The sequence below is a fragment of the Cibotium barometz genome, chromosome 4, assembly GCF_041138505.1.
Source record: "Cibotium barometz isolate CiBa-2024 chromosome 4, ASM4113850v1, whole genome shotgun sequence".
Lineage (NCBI taxonomy): Eukaryota > Viridiplantae > Streptophyta > Polypodiopsida > Cyatheales > Cibotiaceae > Cibotium > Cibotium barometz.
Window position 1 is genome coordinate 25052569 of NC_141049.1, and position 21110 is coordinate 25073678.

Sequence of the window (21110 nt, forward strand, 5' to 3'; positions counted from 1 at the left end):
CAATGGCTGTCCGCACCTGAGCAAAAGCAATCTCCAAGTCTCTTACATACTCATTAGCTGTAAATATCTCATCCTTTGTGCGAAGGATGGGTGGCAAAACCACCTTACCATAAACAATCTCAAACGGGGCTTTTCCTGTAGATGCATGCATCGTGTTGTTGTATGCAAATTCCACAAGTGGTAAGTACTTCTCCCAAGAAGACTTGTGATCCGCCACATAACATTTCAAGAGATCCAACACGGTTGAATTTGCAGCCTCAATTTGCCCATCCGTTTGAGGGTGATAAGCTGATGAGAAGTCCAAATTGGTGCCCATATTATCAAATAAGGCCTGCCAAAAGAGACTTGTAGTCCTGGGATCTCTATCCCCCACAATGGACTTCGGCATTCCATGATGCTTGAACACTTGTGCAAGATATATTTTAACCATATGCTCAGCTTTGATGGTCTTTTTGTCTGGCAAGAAATGAGCTTGCTTGCTAAACCTGTCCACAATTGTCCAAATTGTATCATTACCCTGCTGGGTGCGTGGCAAGTCCATAATGAAATCCATTGTAATACTTTCCCATGGTTGCGTGGGAATAGGCAATGGCTGAAGCAAACCTGATGCCTTTTGCCTATCAAATTTCACCTTTTGACAGGTGATACATGCACGTACATGTGCCTCTATGTCCTTCTGCATACCTGGCCAAAAGAAATACCGCTCGATCATGTGCGTAGTAGGCATTATGCCTCTATGATAAGCATATGGAGGAGCATGGCACTCATCCAAAACCTTTTGCCTCATGTCAGACACCACACATAGGCAATTGTCTTTCATGAGATAACCCTCTTTGATCACACCAGCCATCAAATCAGGCCAAATAGTGGCAAAATGAGCATCCGTATGATACAAATCACGCATGGCAGACAAGTCCCATGAGAGGCAACCGAGATAGCTGCTACATACGGCTTTCGTGACAATGCATCTGCCACTACATTCTTCTTTCGTGGGGTGTGCAAGATCTGAAAATGAAACATAGAGAGGAAATTGGCCATCCTCATATGCTTCTCTGACAATTTAGTTTGAGTAAGAAAATACCTCAAACTTTGGTGATTTGTCTTCACAGTGAAATCAGCCCCAAGAAGGTAATGTTTCCATACAGTAAGTGCATGAATTACAACCAAGAGCTCTTTCTCATAAATGCCAAGAGATAGCTCTGTATCATGCAATCTACGGCTCTCATAAGCCATGGCATGTCCCTCTTGATTAAGGACAGCTCTTATGCAATTTCCAGATGCATCACATTCCACACTAAAAGGCTTTTGTAAATCCGGAATGATCAACACTAGACCATAAGTAGTTGCATCTTTCAATTTGAGGAATGCATCCCTCTCTACATATTAGTCCATTTGAACATGGCCTTCTTCTTTGTCAAATCATGCAAAGGAGAAGCAATCCATGCAAAGTGCCGAATGAACCTACGGTAGTAAGAGCATAATCCAAAAGAACTACGGATCTCATGCACCGAACTCAATTCGGGCAAATTCCGAATAGCATCAATCTTTGCAGGATCTATCCGCACTCCATCTTTGGACACAATATGCCCAAGATAATGTATCTCTGACAAGAAGAACTCACTACTCTTTGCATTTATGAAGAGTTTATGCTTACGGAGTTCTTCAAAAACAATGGCCAAATGAGCTCTATGCTCTTCTTCGGTCTTCAAGAAGACTAGGATGTCATCAAAGAAGACACCAGTAAATTTCCTGTACCCACGGAATATGCGATCCATCATTCTATTGAATGTAGCCGGGGCATTTGTAAGACCAAAAGGCATAACATAATACTTATAAAGCCCAAATGCTGTCCTGAAGGTACATCCTCAAACACTACACGCACTTGATGATACCCACTCTTGAGATCAATTCAGCTAACTCAAGAAGCTCATTCACTTGCTTCACGATCTCCTCTTTTTGGGATGCACTTACACGATAGGCTGGTCTATCAGGTGGTGAGCTACCCGGCACGAGATCAATGCGATGATCTTCCGGTCGTACGGGTGGCAACTCATTTGGTAACTCATCAGCAAAACAATCATTGTGCTCTTCAAAAAGTTTAGCCTATCATTACTAAGAGTGTTTACATGTACATTATTTTCCTCAACATGATCTCATACAAAAATCAAGTATGCAAAAACACTCTTTTTCATTACTTTCTTAATTTGTACATGAGATACAAGGGGAATGGTATCACCCTCTTCACCAGCATCAATTACATGCTCTCGGCCTTTATGCATGAAGGTGATCCTGTTGGTCTTGTAAGCCTTGCACGGATCAATACGTGTATGCCAAGGCTTTCCAAGCAATACATCACAGCCATTCAAAGGCGCCACAAGAAAATCCTCATGATCCACATAGCCTTGAATGTGTATGCGGAACTTGCCAAAAATAGGCATGACCTGCACTTCTCTACCAACAAAGGCAACCCCTGCTTCAATTTGAGGACCCATGTCCTCCACTTCAATACCCAAAGTAGCTGCCATTTGTGTGGATATGAAATTCTCAGATGCACAATCATCAAACACGAACAAAGCGGGCTGATCCTTGAGCTGTATCCAAGCTTTAGATACGACCCTGTCTTTGCTATCATGTGACGTGTTGCCCTGCACATCCGGAACCATATGCACATTAGGCTTTGATGCATATGTATTATCACGCTTCTTCTTGTTTGGGCATGCCTTTGCAATATGCTCGGTGCTACCACAAGTAAAGCGTTTTTCCTCGCTCATATATTGCTTTTTCTACTTCGGAGTGAGACCATAGTCTCTCAGTTTGAAGGGACGCTTCTTGGTAGTGTTATTTGGCTGTCCATTATTTTACAGGTTTTGGACAACCCTCTCTTTGCCTTGAAATGAGGGTTTAGCCTTATTGGATTGACTCAATTTGAGTTCCAATTGCTCAGTGGCGGTGGCGGCTGTGATTAGTTGGTGTAAGGTATGACCAGGATACATTTGTAGTCTCGCTTTATACACGGGTTGCAATCCCGATTGAAACCTTCTCTTCCTTTCCACCTCGGTGACATGCATAAATGGAGACACCTCCAAAAGCACTTTCCAAAGCTTTTGTACATATGCATTTACCGATTCCCCCTCATTTTGCTTCACCCAATCCCTCTTCATTGTTATCTCATTCAATGCATTGGGAGGAAAGAATTGAGCATAGAATCTCTCCTTGAACTCTTCCCATGATCTAACAGGACTCGGTGAGAGCTTCTCCGTGAGCCACCAATGGGCAGCAGTGTCTTTCATGAACATGCTTACATGCCGGATCATGGATTTCTGAGTGAAATCCTCATCACTGAAAGCAATATCAAACTGGGCAATAAAAGCAAGTGCCTTTGATGCATCATATTCCCCATGATATGTGTCAAACTTCACAGATTTGTCTCGGGCTTTGAAATCACGAGACTTTGATGCATGTGCCTTCATCTCAACATGTTTTCCCCATGTTTGTCCATTGGGACAGCCCCTGTGACTGGCATCATTTTAGGACCAAAAGGTGATGCATAAGGCATAGATACATGTGCCCTGTAAGCATGAGGCATGGCTGGACCCTCAACATGCATTGATACATTTTCAGCCATAGCTTCTTCCTCACGAGCACACTCGAAGGCATGAGTGGCATGAGAGAGACACGGAATACCTGCACCAACAGAAAATTGTAGCCCATGTTGCATGTGTTGTGCATATACATTTTCAGCCGGCAATATCATTTGACATACATTTTGACCACTACCATAAACATTGTATCCTTCATGAGCTACATAAGCTATTCCTGCATGGCGTGAAGTCACTTATTGTTCCTCTCCCATAGCATGGAGATTCATCCTCTTAGACATAAGTTCTTGTTCGGGCACCTGTGGGGATTCCAAGACATGTGGGATGTTTGCCTTTTCTGCATAGGCATCCTCGGTATGAGCCAAGTATGCACATGTTGCATCCCTCGGTTGCATGTGCAACTCTTGAGCAATCATTGCCATTGCATGATCCATATAAGATTTAGCTTTCTTGGCCTTCAAACGGTCATGTACCAATGGATCCTCGTGGCGGTAGAGATTTAATTCTTCTTGTTGCGCATGGAGAAGAGCCTGCATACGAGTAAGTTCAACCCTCAAGACTATGGACTCTTCTTCCTGCATCTTCTCTTTGCCACGGGACGGCTGTCCCACTTATTCATGTTTCCTATTGTGCACCACATGAGTTTGCTCATCTTGTAAAGCATTGGAGGCATGCATTTCATTGTCCCTGCCTCTTGTGCTAGCATCTCCAACATTCATTGTATGGCTGTCCATAATGTTTTAAGTGTAGAGATAGCTAGTGTTCACGGTGATCGTCTCTCACGATGGAAGTGAAAGAGAACCATATGCTCTGATACCAATGTGACTTGGTTGAACACAATGCTAATCAATACACTTAAATACACTAAGATTTGATGGACACTTTCTCAAATACAAGAAGTGAATTGCTGAATTGACAAGAGACACACAATGAGCCAGAACGGTCGACCCCTCTCTCAAATAAAGTATATTGATCTTGGGAGAATCAAGTAGATAGTGTCATGGGCATTTCTGACCAGATTTCCATACCAATGCATATGAATACAGTATTGCAAACAAGTGGTTATCGATGTAGACTTGCAATCCATACTACCCTCTCAAGTGCCCATGTTTCCTACTATCTGCTCTCTATTGTTCCACCAACACATGGTAGCAACAATCTGCAAGAGAGCACGTAGGACAAGAGAACACTACTCAGGGTATGTGATCTTGTAATTCGGTTTCTCCCTCCTGCGACTTGCTTCCATATTTAAGCATTAAAGCTTACCAATTGCAAGTAGGGACGATGACAGCGGAAGTCTTCGCGATGGAAGTCCTTGGAGTGAAGAGATCTTCGATTTGTTGCATTTCTTCACGACAAAAGTCTTCAAGAGGATGAAAGGAATCTTGGGAAAGCTTCCCCTATGGTTCAACTTGAGAAAGGAGGGCTGAAATTAGGGTTTTCAGCAAAAATGACAAGAAATTACAGCAATAAAGAGAGCTATTTTGCTGAATTTCAATCATTGGGAGTGTGTAGGAGAGTGATTAGCATCCGGAATCACTCTTGGAAGCTTGAGAAACAACTTAGCAAGCTTGGAAATGGAGTTGGGAAGGAGAAAGTGCAGAAAATGTAGCCCAACAGTCCTCATGAAGGAGGCGCCCATCTCTAGAGAGAGGAGGAAGAGTGAGGTGGTGAGTTGTCCAGTGTAGGTGACAGGCAGGTGCTTTGTGGAGCAAGCTACTCCTTTGTACAAAGGCGATAAGGTCTGGGCGGTGGACATTGGATTATGTCCACCTCGGGACATCAGTGTGTGTGAACACCGGGCTGGTCATAATTTATAAGTGAGTTTTGGCCGCCCAAAACTTAATGAAGTGTGTACAAACTCACTTATAAATTAGTGCTAACTCCTAAGGCCAGGTTTATGACCAATACTTACCACCTGTCACATGCCACATAACCATGTCAGCAGACAGTTTCACACACACGGTTCACGGGCGGGCGTCCCCTTACCTGGAACTACACATTGGTCAAGCAAGCATGAAAACAGGATGCAATTTCAATTGCAAACAAGCACATAAAGACTCTATGCAATGCAGCATTGGTATGGACAATCCCCGTTCATGAGACTATACCAAAATAGACGTGCTCCAGGCAAGTATAGGAGGTACCAGACCCAATGGAACACCAATCCACCAAGCATTTCCGGGCATGTACACGGAGGCACAAGTCCCAACAGAAAGCCAAGTCCACAATATCACATGAGTGGTATCAATCCCCGGCATATACAACTGCCATGGACACCAGTCCAATGTACATACATGATAAGAAAGCACGGGTGGACCAATTGGGTGGCCAAATGGTGACATCAAGTGAAAGAAGGAAGAGTGGGGGAGACGAGGTTCGGGTGGATGGGGGAGAGGTGGCTGCTCGGGGGCATGGTAGAGAGAGGTGGCATGTGTGCCAGGTCTGGGTGAAGTAATTGGAGTCGGCATGCGATGATCCTGGAAGATCCTCTAGGTCTCCTTACAGTCCCTCCCAAGAAACAGCATGTATGCTCTTGCTCAAGCCTGGCTAGGTAGGCTCTCTTCTTCCTCCATGTGAGACGTCGGAAGATCACTCGCACCTGCTGGTGAGTGGTGGATCCTAACGCCACCTCCCGTTGTAGACGGGTTCGGGTTACACGACATTTCTTGTCGTACTAGCTATTCTGTGGGACAGCCCCTCTTGGTGATATTGGGGTGGCTTTGGACTGCGAGAAGGCGGTTGCAACGGGCGTATGGAGGGTGGCTGCGAGTTGTGTGGTAAGCTCATCAAGTGGGATGTGGGGGTCGAGGTCGGAGAGGATGCGGTAGACATGATCATAATAGATGGAAGAGGTCTCTTTGGTGAAGTGGTATCTTGGGTGGATGATGGGGCAAAGCAGGTGGTTGGGTGGTGTATCGGCATGTGAGGGAGAAGGCCAGGTATGCATGGTCGGCTGCAACACCGATGGGGCGAGGCGAGATGGTAAACTCCGGAATGAGTGGGATCAGAGAGACAGATTCCATTAGATAGTCCGGTGTACTGGCTCCATGTCCGAAGGGGTAGGAGGTGAAGGAGTTGGATCCAAGCCATTTGGCTAGGCCATTATAAACGGCTAGCCTATGAGCCCCGTCGAGGGCTAAGAGATACTCTCCATAGTCTGTGTGGGCTGTTGTATCTTGTGATGTCCGCTCCAGATCCGTACCTACTATGTCAATTTCCTGGTACATGGGATCATCTGCCTCAAAGAAGGGTACCTGTGCACATGCGATGCGGGCATTGAAGTCTCCAGCCAGGAAGATGTCCCCTAGACTGGAAAACTCCATAATGTCATCATAAAGGGGCAGGTATGGGGACTCTCAATGGGTGGCATATTTAGAAGTGGAGGGTGGAAAATAGCACACTGGAAGGTAGATGTCCCGGGCCCTCTCTGTCTGGATCCTCACCCACAAAAACCGTGCAGCCTCATCTCGCCCGACCACTTGTATCACATGCTGAAGCTCCTCCTTGTATAGTAAAGCCACCCCTCCCGACCCCCGGGTACCCCCTGCTGTGCGTTGGTGTGGGCGGTGAACAGACTCCCATCTGTATCCTCTCATCTTTTGAAGCCGACTCCCCTGGCACTGATGTGTCTCTGTGTATAAGACCAAGTCTCTCCATCTAAATGTCTCCTCGAACAAACCTGCATCTGTCCTCAAGGCGCTGTTGTAGTTCCAAATTGCAATCTCTAGCTTGGTCTCATAGGTCTCGCATTGTCATTGGGCACGTCGCTCGGTGATGATCACCCTCCCATCTCTGTACACTACCCATTTCCCTGCCTTACGTGCATCCAAGATGCGTGGCATGCACTCCCTCCTGTGTGCCACCTAGCACCTCTGCTAGTGTGAGATCGTCTTTGAGGTAAGTCTTTTCTCCTTTTAGTGCCACCTTTTGGTAAGGAATGCTTGCCTCGCTTCCAACCCCACAAACTTGAGGATGAGTGCGCGTTCTTTGGTGATGTCTTTGCCCACCCTCCATGCCTCGACGAAGGGGGTATCAGGGATTTCTAGCTCTCTGCATAGTGCTATGGCGTCCTCTTTCGAGCGAGGCTCCTTCCTTCCATCCCACCACTCTCACAATCAATGCCCTAATCTTCCTTCTTTTCTCCTCTTCGATTGTGGCCATAGTCACAAGGAACGGGGGACGGGGACGGGACGGGGGACGGCCATAAGTAGGGAACGAGGACGGGAGAGGGAACGGCACTCAAAAAATACTTTTTTTTAAAAAGTTTTTCTACTCTACACTTATTCTACTTTGGAAGTACATCAAAATGAGCACAAATTTACATAAAATGGTAAGCTTTTGAGTCATATTAACAAAACACGCCAATCAAAGAGTGAAGGCGTTGATGGTTGATTGTATTAATAATTAAGTAGATACAAAATGAGAGAGAGAAAGAAAGAAAGAAAGAAAGCTGTATTAACGTCTACGAGAGAGAGAGAGAGAGAGAGAGAGAGAGAGAGAGAGAGAGAGAGCCTAGAGGCTTGGAAGTTGGAAGACTCAAGAGGCTTGAGAGAGAGAGAGAGAGAGAGAGAGAGAGAGAGAGAGAGAGAGAGTCTAGATAGTAGAGAGTAGGGCCTTGTGTGAGAGGCTTGGAAGTTGGAAGTTACTAAGTTAGAAGAAGCTTGAGGGAGAGAGACTAGAGAGAGAGAGAGAGTTGCTTGAACTTTGAAAACTTGAAGGGGTGTGTGTGTGCTTGTAGCCTTGTAGCCTTGTTTTTATATAGATATTAGATAGGAAAGAGAGAGGCAAGGGCAAGTGAGAGAGAGAGAGGCAAGGGCCAAGCCTCAAGGGCCAAGGCCCAAGGCCCCAAGGCTCAAGCCTAAAGGCCAAACCTCAAGGCAAGAGAGAGGCGAGGGCCAAGGCCCAAGGCCCAAGCCTCAAGGCCCAAGCCTCAAAGGCTCAAGGCCTCCCCAAACGGCCAAGCCAAATGGCTAGAAACAGCCAAAGAATAGACGATGAGCTGCTGGACATACCATGCCCATAATTCCCAACAGTGGATGGAAAACACATCACGTCCAAAAGCCTTGAACAATGAACTTGGAATAGATCCAGTTCATAATCTCTGCTATACCAAAGATAACCATGTCCTGCGAGATGTCTAATGCTTGGAACTCCGAATCACGGTTCCCATGCACCAGTAAGGGGAGCTGCAATCAGCCCCCCTCTCCCGCCCACAAGCCTTCTCTGGCTAGAAGCACATGGGGGGACTGCATGTATACTAGAGAAGTACACCATCTGGGTCCTCTTGAGCCGGAAGTGCCGTGGGAGCCCTAGATGTGTTACTAGAGGAATCTGTATCACTGTCGTTTGTCGTGTCTTTACCCTTTTTCTGAGATGAAGACTTGCCCTTGGTCTTGTCCTTCTTCTTGGTCAAACAATCCTTGGACAAATGTCCTCTCTTCCCACAAGAGAAGCAGCGACTCCGACCTTTCTTTTGAACTGAAGTAAGTGCCTGATCAGCACTGTTAAGAGACACCTTTACCTTACCTTGAGAAATGAGGATGAACTCTTCCTCCAAGAGTAAGGAGCGAAGATCATCAAAATCCAACTGAGTGGTGTGACCTGGCACCGCAAAGCTCGAGAAACCACATCATACTCCGGGGGAAGCTTGGTGAGAATAAGTGTAGCCAGCTGAGCAGAGGATAAAGCAGCACCCATTGCCAGTAAACTGGTCATGGATAACCTTGGTCTTCATGAGGAACGATTGCATGGAACTGCTTGTAGGAAATAACAAACCGTAGAGTTTCCCTTGCAAAGTAATTGCCCTCATTGACTTTGAGCAAAGAGATCCTCCAATTTAGAACATACCTTATGAGCATTGGTGAGAGTTTGCATGGCCGATGAGACCTCTCGTGTGATGATCCGCACAAGCACTGAATGCGCCTTCGAATTGCGATTCTCCTAGTCTTGTAATTTCGTAAGGAATTCATCCTCTTGATCCTGAGTCCACCTCCTAGAGTTCTAAGGACGCTAGGGCTTCTTGTTGTCATTGCCCTGAACGATATCCCACAAACCCTTGTGGATGAACCAATGAGCATGGTTGGGTCCGTTCAATTTGTCATCCTTGTTCGTACAAGGGGGAGCCATATCCACAGCAACAATGTACACAAATCTCAGCTCTCCAAAAAACTCCTCTCGAGTGCTTTCCAACGAAGCGAGGCACCAGGACCAATCAGCCCCCTCTCAAACCTAAGAGAGAAAGAGGCTGGACAGCAGCAAAACAGTCCTAGAACCACCGGGAACCTCCTACTGGAAGGGCAGGGACTCGTGGAGGAAGAAGAAGATGTAGAGCCACTTGTATGGCAACACCTCATGCAAGAAACTCACCACCAATAGATGCTGAAGCAGAAAACGCAGCCAAAAAACTTCACAACCTGCCTCTGTAGAGTAAAACGCAGCCTTGAGGGCTGTTCGACAGCAAGAAGATGGTGGCTGGACCAGAAAACGCAGCAAGGTAAAGAAACGCAGCCAGTGTAGAAGACTGATCTGCAGCCAGGAGAAGCTATGGAAGCAAAACACACAGCACAGTTGAAGAAAACAGCAAGCAGATTGCAGAAATGGAGCAGCCGGAACCTAAGCGAATGATACCATGTTGGAGAATGCACAGGCGGAAGCATAAACTGAACAAGAGAGTAGAGAGAGCTTGTGGAAAAAGATCACCTTTTATAATAGTAATCAGCTTTACAAGGCAATAGCCAGCAAGAGATGTTGAAGAATGTGCATGGGATTGGATGGTTAAAGTGAGCAAAGGGGAGACTCCTTATATAGTAAAGGAATGACCTGGCCGACTGCCTCTAGAACAGGCCGACCAACTCACGACCTACTACACAAGGGAAAATACATAAATACCCAAAATAGGGTTAACCAAATAACACTGAGATGCACTAATTCTAACAGGTGCTACAGTTCCCGAGTGTGTAATTGCAAGCTTAAGAGGTGGTTGATTTGGCAACTGTAATTTTGCAGGTTAAAAGTATGGAAAAAAGTGGTTTGCAACCAGATACAAAAACCTATAATGCTATTTTAGAGGGGTTTTGCTCAATTTTGGAGCTGGACAAGGCAGAAGCTTTGCTTGAACGTATGCTGAAGAGTGGTGGTAGCCAAAGGCCTTCTGATGTATCTTTCAACACGCTTTTGAAGGCATGTGGTGATTCGGTATGTTTTGAACCGGAGTTTGAGACCAACAATCTTATGCATGTTGATTAACTTCTCAATTAACCTAGGTCTTTTGTCTGTGTATGTTGTCTTATGAGTCCCTACGCACAACACCTGTCTGTTTCTGCTGTCAGAGGATCTGATGAAGGGCCGGGCGGTGTTATCATGGACAAGGCAAGTCCGTTCATAGCCTGCCTGCCCAGGTTTCACAGGTGGTTGTGCAAAGGGCCTTAGTGTACATCACTAGAAGTGTTCTAAAAAGTGTTTTCCATTTTTTATTTAATTCTTTCCAGGATGATTTGATAAGGGCATTGCGTGTATTCTCAAAAATGGTGGAAGCACATGTGAAGCCAGATCGGTGCACAATCTTGTACTTACTATCTGCTTTTGGTAGAATCAATTATCCTTATGAGAGAGGGACAGAGGAATCACAGAAGGAGCTTGCTCAGAGACTGTCTGCCATTGAAGCTTATATGGAACACGCCGACATGCCACACAACTTCCAAACTTTCAATGCTGTGGTAAGCCTTGGTTTGTATGCTTACCTTATGATCCATAGATATCATCGGCTGGAAAATAATTATCACACACCCACGAACTGAATTAATCTCAACTCTAAATTGATTAAGTAATGCTGCTCCATCTGGATATATGGACAGCCTGATATTGTCCAACTGGTCTTGCTGCCTGTCTCAGCATTGCTAGGCTTCTGTTCGTCCAAGCTGATTTTTTATGCTGCCCTGTCATCCCATCTTGTGTGTCATATTCATTGGTGCTCCTGTGCTTTCACACCATTATCCCGCATGGCAGTTTTGAACTCCGTACTTTTCTCCACCATGGATCATTTATGTGATCCTTCTGAATCTATGTATGTCCAAAACAAGGATCTAGGTTCTGGGGGCTCAAATGGCTTCTCCCTATAACAGTGGATGTGTGCCATTGATGACAGAGATTGAATCACATATGAAAGGATCCCACAAAGCTACTCAAAGGCAAGAATGCAGTCTGAACGAATATTCAGTACGCTGATATGAGCATTGACATTCAGAAAGCAGGGCTGGCAGCACCTCATTGATTATGATACAGTCTTTGCTCCAGGCCAATGCGCACAACCATACAAATGGCTATTGCACTTGCAGCAAATTATTCTGGAAGCCTTCTTCAGATGGTCATGGGATTGGTCTTCATAATTGGTAATGTTAATGAAGCCTTCATGAAGGTCCGTCTCCACTCTGAGATGATGTGGACTCAAGCTAAACACATACAAACATGAGCACATGCACAAACCTCTTTGTTTTGTGGATTCAAGAGAAACATGCATATGCATTCAAACATTCATATGCACTCACATGCACAACGAAACAGGAGTACTTCATGGAGATGGAATTCTACAGAAGAAATAAAAGTCAAAGCAACTGGACACAAGCACTTTGGACTCCAGAAACCCGTGTGCACTTGAGAGCACGGTGAAAAATGATTCACGAGTACTTTTTGGAGCAGTGATTCCAGAGAGGAAATAGGCAGTCTCATCAATGTGTGGACTGTTGGACTAGATATCGGTTATGAGTGGCATTTTAGTGAGATGTGGTGACCATAGTAGCAACGGAACGGGAACGGGAACGGAATGAAAGCACCACTAGGGGAATGGGAACGGGAAAAAGGGGGAACGGGAATGAGGGGGAACGGAAACAGGGAACGACCTAGATAATTCCTAGAAATGACAATAAATCTTAACATACAATGCTCATTTATATAACCAAATCAGAGACACACTAAAGTCTATGCACCACAAGTTGCATGGCTAGATACTAATACTGAATAGATCTCACGAGTCAAAATAAATTAGCCCACATCATACATGACATAAGTGACAAAAAGCACAAAATGTGGCCCACATGGCACAGCCTAGATAAAAGAAACAATCCAAGTCCAAAGTCCAAGCCTCAAGGTGACATGCAAATAGTAAGGAGATATCATGCATGGCTACTACCAGTGATGCCATCAAGGAGACTATCATCTATGTCATCCAAGAAAGCCATATCATCAAGAGCAACATCTGCAGTATCCAAATCTTCAATCCCATCCTGACCAGGATCTGCAAGTCCATGTGTCTCCTCATCATCCGAGCACTCCTCATCAAGCAATATAAACTTCTCTGGTTTGGGAGAAGCCATATCACCAAGCAAGTTAGCACTTACAAAAATCAAGTCATTGACTTGTTTTGTCCCAAATTTGTTCCTCTTCTTGGATGCAACATGGCCGAACACACTCCATAGTTGCTCAATCGGAGAGGAGCTTGCACCTTGAGACAAGATCCTTACTGCCAATGATTGAAGCTGTGGTGTATGAGCCCTATAATCCTCCCACCATAAAGCAGCCCCTATCTTAAATCTATCTCTCTGTGCATCAGCCGATCCAAACCTTCCCAACTTGCTGCAATAAAATCCAAGTTGGTCTTTCACCAACCTTCGTTTATCTGCATCACGAACCTGCCTAGAAAGCACTGTCTCCCAACCATCCATCATCTCTTCATCGGCCTCTTGTCCACATCCTTGGAACTCGGGATCCAAGACATACGCAGCAGCATGCATAGGAGTTTGATAACCATTCCATCGTGCTTCACATAATTCTCAAATCTCTGCATATTTCTCATCAAACAAGTCCATTTCCCCTATTTTCTCGATCATTCAGTCAGCCCCCTCATAAACCTTGCCAACGCATGGCTCCCGTCCATCTGCAATCCGCATCAAGCGCATGATTGGCTTTATCATAGCATTGATAGTGTAAAATGTGAAGTCTTGTATGGTTCTTGCAACCTCTATGCCGGCTCTTGACTGAGAAAGAGCCCATCCCATCCACTCATTGCATACAACCAACTGCTTCAAAGGCAATTGCACTTTGGATAACCTCTTCATCATCAGAAAGTTATAACCAAAGCGTGTCTCTGAGTACTTCAAGAGATTCTTTTTGGGCGATCTCTTGCGGAATTCATTCAAAATAAACTGATGGTTTTGAATGAAGCTTATTATCTCCTTGCCTTTTTGAATGTGTGGATCAACCCATGGCAAGCTGCCAACATCCTTCAATAAGTTGCTCAAACAATGAGCAAAGCATGGACTAAATGTGATATGCGGATACCTGTCTTCAAGCTTAAGACCAGCTGCTCTATTTGTTGCCTCACCATCAGCTAAGAACTGAATAACATTCTCTGGTCCAACTTTCTCAATACCTTCGGCCCACTCTTCCACAAGCTGATCCGCAGTTTTTCCAGTCCCAGAAGCATCATGTGAGGAAATGAATTGCATTCTTCCTCGAGAATAAGCAACCATGCCATGAATGGACCTTTTTCGAGTGTCACTCCAACCATCCGCAATAAGTGACACACCATTCTTTGCCCGACTTTCATGCACAGACTCTAAAGCACATTCAATTGCAGCTTTCTCCTTTTGCAACAAGGTGGTGTGTAGTGTCTCATACGAAGGAGGCTTATATGTTGGGCCATACCGTGCAATCTCTTGGACCATTTCAATGAAATATGGAGACCTAGCAACATTGAATGCTACATGATCATGATAAAAGAACCTTGCAACAGCTGCATCTACCCTCTCTTTCTTGCGGGGATCCCAAGCTGCTCCCAAGGTTTGCTGCTTGCCGGAACTTGCACCCATAGACTGCGAATCTTGGGAAAATGCAAAGCTCCCAAGTCCTCCATACTGTTGTCCATCTCCCAAGTGTACATCTTTCCCATGTCTACTGAAGTAAGATGCATCAATTGCCGGTTTCTTTCGTGCACATGCTTTCTCCTCTTCACTTGGGTACTTGGCCAAAAGCTCTCTACACATTTCAGGTGTTGTCCCTGGGCATTTGTTCACTTGTGCTTTTTCATTGTTTACATGGCATAGATGTGCTCTCACACGGTTTGCTCCTCCTGACTTCTCTTTGTTACATTGCTTGCATTTCCATCGTGTTGCACCTCCCTTAGATGAATACCTTTCTAGCCTTTCAACCTCGTCCCACCAAGTAGCATTCGAAGCCGATCGCTTTGAACCCGAGTAAGCCATGATTTCTGCAAATTCGGGCAAAAAGTTGAATAGACTTTCAAAGTTAACCATTACAGAGAAATGAGTCCTTTTTTTGTCTATTGTTTAATGGGGAGAGACTGTGCAGTCCAGATTGTGACAGGTAATTTTTAAAACACCAAAAGTTCAAACAAAGAAAGAGAGAGAGAAGAAAGAGAAAAGCTTACTGCCTTGCCTTCTAAAGATGTAAACTGTTGAACTTGAGTCTTGATCACTCTGTTGCACAGGGCCCAGGCAGATTGCACTGTTGCTGCTTGCAGGTTGGTACCAGGCACAGTGTTGAGAACTTGAGTGTACTACTGTTGTGGACTTGTACCATGTAGATTGTAGTAGAATGTAGTCACTAGTGTGTACACTCAGCACTGTAGTATGTACACGGCAAGGGATGGGGGCTTGCGACTGTAGTGCCTGGTACAGAACACTACGGGCAGGGCCTGCAGGCGACAGCAGTACAGCCTACACGGCCACGGCCCACAGGTGACGGGCAGGCTGTAGGTGACGTGCGTCGGGCAGGCTGCAGGTCGGCGGCTACAGTACGGGCGTCGGGCAGTGAACTTCCGAAAAGCGACGGGCGAAAGGCGACAACTGTACGGGTGTCGGGCTTTTATTTTTTTTTTTAAAAATCCACGTCATCGTTCCCACGTGGGGGAACGGCAGCCCAGCGTTCCATCTCGCGTTCCACCAGCGTTCCACAGTCATTCCCTGGCGTTCCACGTACGTTTCACCACCTCATCGTTCCTGACCCCCGTTTCCATCGCTCCCTTCATGCTGGCCATGGGGGAACGCGTTCCACCGTTCCCAATGGGGGGAAACGGGGCTCCCCTGCTACTATGGTGGTGACCACTAGGCTAGGTCACGTGGGAAGCATTGTTAATGAGTTCACGGTTAAAAGAAAGTGATCAGACTGAGAACACGCTTGTAGTTAATCATAGGTTTTCTTTTATCATGTTGATGCAAGACTGGACAGCCATTTGTCTAAGAATTGACCCCACTGTGCCCCCATGGAGGCACTACATGTCCTGGCAAGTCAACTCAGAAGGAGGGTGGCAAGGTGATGGCGTCTGGCAGCTTATCACGCCTGATGGAAAGAAACCCGCAATGGATGAAAAAGCGATTAGGCTGATGGGAGCCCTGAGGCTTTATGGTGACGTGACACTCTTCAATAAAATTAATGCACACCTCGGTCAAAACCGTGTAATCATGCAAACAGCAGGACAATGGCCAAAATGGAGTTAGGGACACTCTTTGCATTCTATACACAAGTCTGCATTTTGGTTAGTCCTATTATCAACAATTTTTCCGGAGACAAGCATCCATGAACTAAGAATTTTGCTTATGTTATACTTCTTGGCTTGTTCTTGTAGCTGGCCACATTGAGTGCGGAAGGCATGACTGATGCAGTACTTCAGCGCCTGCATCTCGCAGAAGGCTGTGTAGATAGCGATGGTCTTCCCATCCTAACCGCTGTTACTTTCAACACAGCAATAAATGCTTGCAATCAAGCTAAACAGGTTAGTTATTCATGATCTTTTTCACAATCAGCTGGATATATTTTGAGCTTATGTCTTTCTTTTGATATTTTGCTGCTTGTAGTGGGCTTCAGCAAAGGAGATTTTCAAGAGAATGCAAGCCCTTGGTTTCAAGCCCAATACAGAGACATACAATGTCCTCATAAATGGCTGCGCTGAGCAAAAGAAGATCGGTGATGCTTTTCATTACTTGGACACTATGCAAGAGGATGGCCTGAAGCCAAGTTTATATACTTACAACTCACTAATAAAGGTAACTTTTAAGTTTTGAATAAAAGCACTGTTTGTGGAATTTTAGGTGCCACACATTTGTAATGCGTGCGCGTGGTAAGAGCGTTCACATACACGAGCATACTTATACTTCTGTTCAAATATATGCATGTGAGTCAGCATTACTTAAACAGCCCAGAAAAGTGTGCATGTGTGTGTGTGTGTGTTTTTTGGGGTACCTTGATTCCGTCCTGTTGGTTTGACATGGTAAGGATGGGTATTGAACATTGGCACTTCTTTGACACAGGCATGCCCTTTTGTTTTGTGCGTGTGTGTGTGTGTGTTGGGGGGGGGGGGGGGACACATGCATGGGCATGGGTGTGCGCATGACATGCGTGTGTGGGGTGAGTGGGTGATTGTGTGCCTCTCAATACTTGCTAGATGCTAGAGTTCCCCCTTTTCCTTGAGACAGGAGAAAAGAAAGGTTGCTTGCACAGTCCTTGACCGTTACATATCTAGTATTCACCTTAGCTGAATGTCTTGTGCCCCCCTCCTAGCAGCCCTCTTTTCCCTCCCATCATTTGCAGGAAAGTGTTCGTGTGTATCCTTACAAAAATGTCCTAACACTCTTTCCTATTTGCGTAGGTGTGCTGTCGTTCTAACAAGTTGGATGCAGCGGCAAACCTTTTAAAAGAGATGGAAGACTCCGGCATGCCACCAGGCATTGTAACCTTTGTTACTTTACTTTCTTGTGCTGTTTACGAGGTAATAGGCCATTAGTTGCAACCCACTTCTTTTCTTGAGATATAACACTGCACTTAGGTGACTCTTACATTCTGAGAAGCCTATCATGGTTCACAGGAGCGCATGGACATGGTCGAGTTCCTGATTGAGCATATGCACCGAAAGAAAACACAGCCAAACATAACCATCTGTGAGCTTGTGGTTTCTGCATACTTGAATTGCCATCAGATTGATGATGCTGCTGAAGCTTTGCGAGTTCTAAGCATCCGGATGCTTCCAAAAGGTGAGAAACTACAAGGGCAGATGGAGGATATCCTGAAACAGATCTTTCTAGAAGACAGCTTACAAGTGGAGTCAAGTACATTGGAGTTGTTGAAAGATGCGTTGGTTAATAAGGGTTTAGTCTCTGAGGCCCTTTTGGCAGCCAGACTATCGGGGTTTGGTAATGCTTCTATGGAAGTGTGGAATGCAGAGGAAAGCTCATGGGCGAGGCGATTGAGGGCCCAGTACACTAACATGCATTTGTAATGGTACCCATAGATGGTTGTGATGTTTATGCAATGCGAAAAGAACGATGCTATGCTTTGCCTGAAGCTCGGTTGGCAGCCATGTTCTTGTTGTGGTGATGGGTCATGTGAGCATCTAATGTAGAGAACAGATTTTGGGAAATGATGCGTGGGATCAAAACAAGAGCCTCCATTAATAAGTTAAAATAAAATGCTACCCAAACCTCCTCCTCCCCTTCTCGAACCTCCAAATTCTTGCCATGTAGCAGCTTTGTGAAACTTTTTCTTAAGATAATATAGAGATGATTAATGCTTGAAAAAGTCAATGAAATGATGACCTTCCATATCCTTTGTATTTAAGGCAATGAAATGATGACCCCCCATATGCTTTCTATTTGCATGCATTCACCTCTCCATATCCTTTGTATTTAAGGCAATGAAATGATGATTCCGTTTACCCTCTCTATTAAAGGCAATAAAATGATGACCCTCCATATTGGTTATTTTTGCATACATTCACCTATATGCTATCTATTTGCATGCATTCACCCATATCCTCTCTCTTCAAGGTCCACAATTCTCTATAAAAAACCTCAAACGGCTCACTCAACGAGTAGAGCGGGATGGAGAGAGGAGAAAAGGGAGGGCTTGAGGAGAACTCATCTTCTAAGGTTGTATTAATTAAATGCTACGTTAGTGGCATTTAATTAATACATATCAAATAATTTTGTTTGAACATATATCAAACTCTAAGCTAGTAGGCATGTGAAAACGCTCACAAAAATGTTTATACTCTACAGGACCACCATTTTAGTCCTAAAATATGTCAAGCGTATGGAGTTTAAGGGAGTTGGCCTTACGTTTTGTTCAAACAAACTTTGCAATGCCAAGGATGAGAGTAAGAAGTATCGGATGCTATTAGGGAGACCCTACTTAAGGCGAGACATGATTATGATCACAATGAAAAGGAAAAGATAGACTAAGATCTCGATATCTTGTAATAATGTGTATCCTTTAGGTGAAACAACCCAATGGTTGTGGAAGGGGTGAATTAAAAAGAGTGCAAAATTTTGATGGCTTAGATATTGGGAAGATTAACAATGAAGTCTAAAAGAGTACAAAATTTTGTTGACTTGGATGTTGAGAAGATTAACAATCAAGTTTGAAAGAGTGCAAAATTTTGTTGGCTTGGAGGTTGGAAAGATTAACAATCAAGCTGATTGATCTCCTTTACAAATTGATGCATTTTGATGACTTGGAAGTTGGAAAGATTAACAATCAAGTTGATTGATCTCCTTTACAAAATGATGCATTTTGATGAAAGAATTAGAGAGGATTATCAATTTCTTCAAGATTATGGCACTACCACCTAAATAAGAATAAAACCCTCAATATATACTAGAGCATCGTCGAAAGGAAGGTTTTCTACTAGGGTTTATGGAGCCTCATGAAGGTATATTTTAGTTGAATGAGATTCTATAGGAACTCACATGGGGTAAAAGGAATTCATGGATGACAAAATTGTGGAGATTTAATTTGAAAATAAAAGTCCTATAAAAGTGGGTCAAGATCAAGAAGGATTTGGCACCAACATTAAATTAAGACTAAGCTCATTTGTTAAATGTATACACATTAAAGAGAATGTGAGGGAGAGAGAGATCTTGAGTTTCCTTACAAGCATACACACACACACACAAGAGAGTGCAAGATATAAGAGAGGTGGATGGTTGAATTTTCTTCTTTCTTCTTCTCTTCTCTATAAGCATATAACTAAAAGATAAGAGTACATACATAAAGGGAAAGTACTGTCCTACAACAACATACAAAGTAGTCGGTCTATAGTGTGAACCCGACTATATGAACTAGCGCTATAATTATGCCATAACTCTAGTACTCCAAAGTGGCTGTCACACAGCCTGCCATCCACTGGCGGCATATCAATCATAATCGCACCAACCGTGCCAGTCACATAAGTGCGGAAGCTACTATCCAGGTGGGTCATGAATGTCCGTCGTACCGCTAATTGAGCTCAATATCTCAATGCTCCCCCTCGAGCTCAACTCCACACATTGCACTCCAAGTAAGCTCCTAAACCTGTGGAGCTTCTCTATGCCCAATGCCTTCGTGAAGATGTCAGCTACCTGATTCTCTGTGCTTCTTAATTACTGCTCCAACTTAACATAAAACCACTATTAGATCTCCTGTCTCTTCAACACTACTAGCCCATCAGCGTCTACCCATGTAGCTGTATCTCTATAGCAGCCTCATAGAAAAGTCTATAATCAACTGTGGACTTTATGTACTTGAGAATCCGTCTAGCTGCATCCAAGTGTGGCTTCCTAAGGGCTTACATAAACTGACTCACAAGTCCAACAACATAGCTCAAGTCTGGCCTACTAATGGTCATGTAGATCAAGCTACCTACTATGTGCCTGTATGTAGTGGGGTCCTAACGCTCACCTGTATCTGTGGAAAGCTTTGTGTTTTGCTCCAATAGAACTGAAATAGTCTTACAGCCTGTCATACCATACTTGGACAACATGTCCAAGCCATATTGTCTCTGCAATAACAAAATGCCATGAGGTGATCTCACCACCTCTATGCACAAAACGTATCACAGCTCACCCAAATCCTTCATCTCGAACTTTTTCTTCAAAAGAATCTTGACATCATGTATGTCAGCATCACTATCACTAGTGATAATCAAGTCATCCACATAGATGACTAATAGCATAATCCCTTTATCTATCTTTTTCACATAAAGTGAAAAATATGCATTGGATATCTTAAATCCAATGGTAACAAGATACTCCCCGATCTTGTTTGACAATGCTCTGGGTGCTTGTTTCAAGCCATACAAGGCTTTGCGTAACCTGCACACAAAATCTGGGCGTGCATCACTCTCATAACCTGGTGACATCATGTAAACTTCTTCTTGCAAATCACCATGCAAGAAGACATTCTTTACATCCATCTAATGTAAAGACCATTCCTTTGTTGCAGCCATAACAATGACAGCTCTCACGGTTACTATTCTTGCAACTAGGATGAATGTCTCTTCATAGTCAATGCCATAAATTTGCGCATAGCCCTTGGCCACCAATCTTGCCTTATACTTACTCACTGAACCATCAGCGTTATGCTTGACTTTATAGATCCACTTACATCCAATTGCCTTCTTTTCCTTAGGCAAAGACACTAACTTCCATGTTGCATTTGCATCCAATGCTGCCAGCTCTTCATTCA

At 44.4% G+C, this 21110-nt stretch overlaps 1 protein-coding gene across 1 annotated transcript in view; it reads left to right on the forward strand.

The window, feature by feature from the left end:
• Window positions 1-18195, forward strand: part of LOC147639078 (Tetratricopeptide repeat (TPR)-like superfamily protein) — a 58379-nt gene extending 40184 nt beyond the window's left edge. The window contains exons 7-12 of the mRNA XM_086787230.1: window positions 10608-10796; window positions 11090-11317; window positions 16240-16386; window positions 16469-16657; window positions 17260-17379; window positions 17476-18195. Coding sequence (XP_086643356.1) covers window positions 10608-10796; window positions 11090-11317; window positions 16240-16386; window positions 16469-16657; window positions 17260-17379; window positions 17476-17886 — 1284 coding nt within the window. The 3' untranslated portion in view covers window positions 17887-18195. The remainder of the gene's footprint in view (window positions 1-10607; window positions 10797-11089; window positions 11318-16239; window positions 16387-16468; window positions 16658-17259; window positions 17380-17475) is intronic.
• The last annotated feature ends 2915 nt before the right edge of the window (window positions 18196-21110 follow it).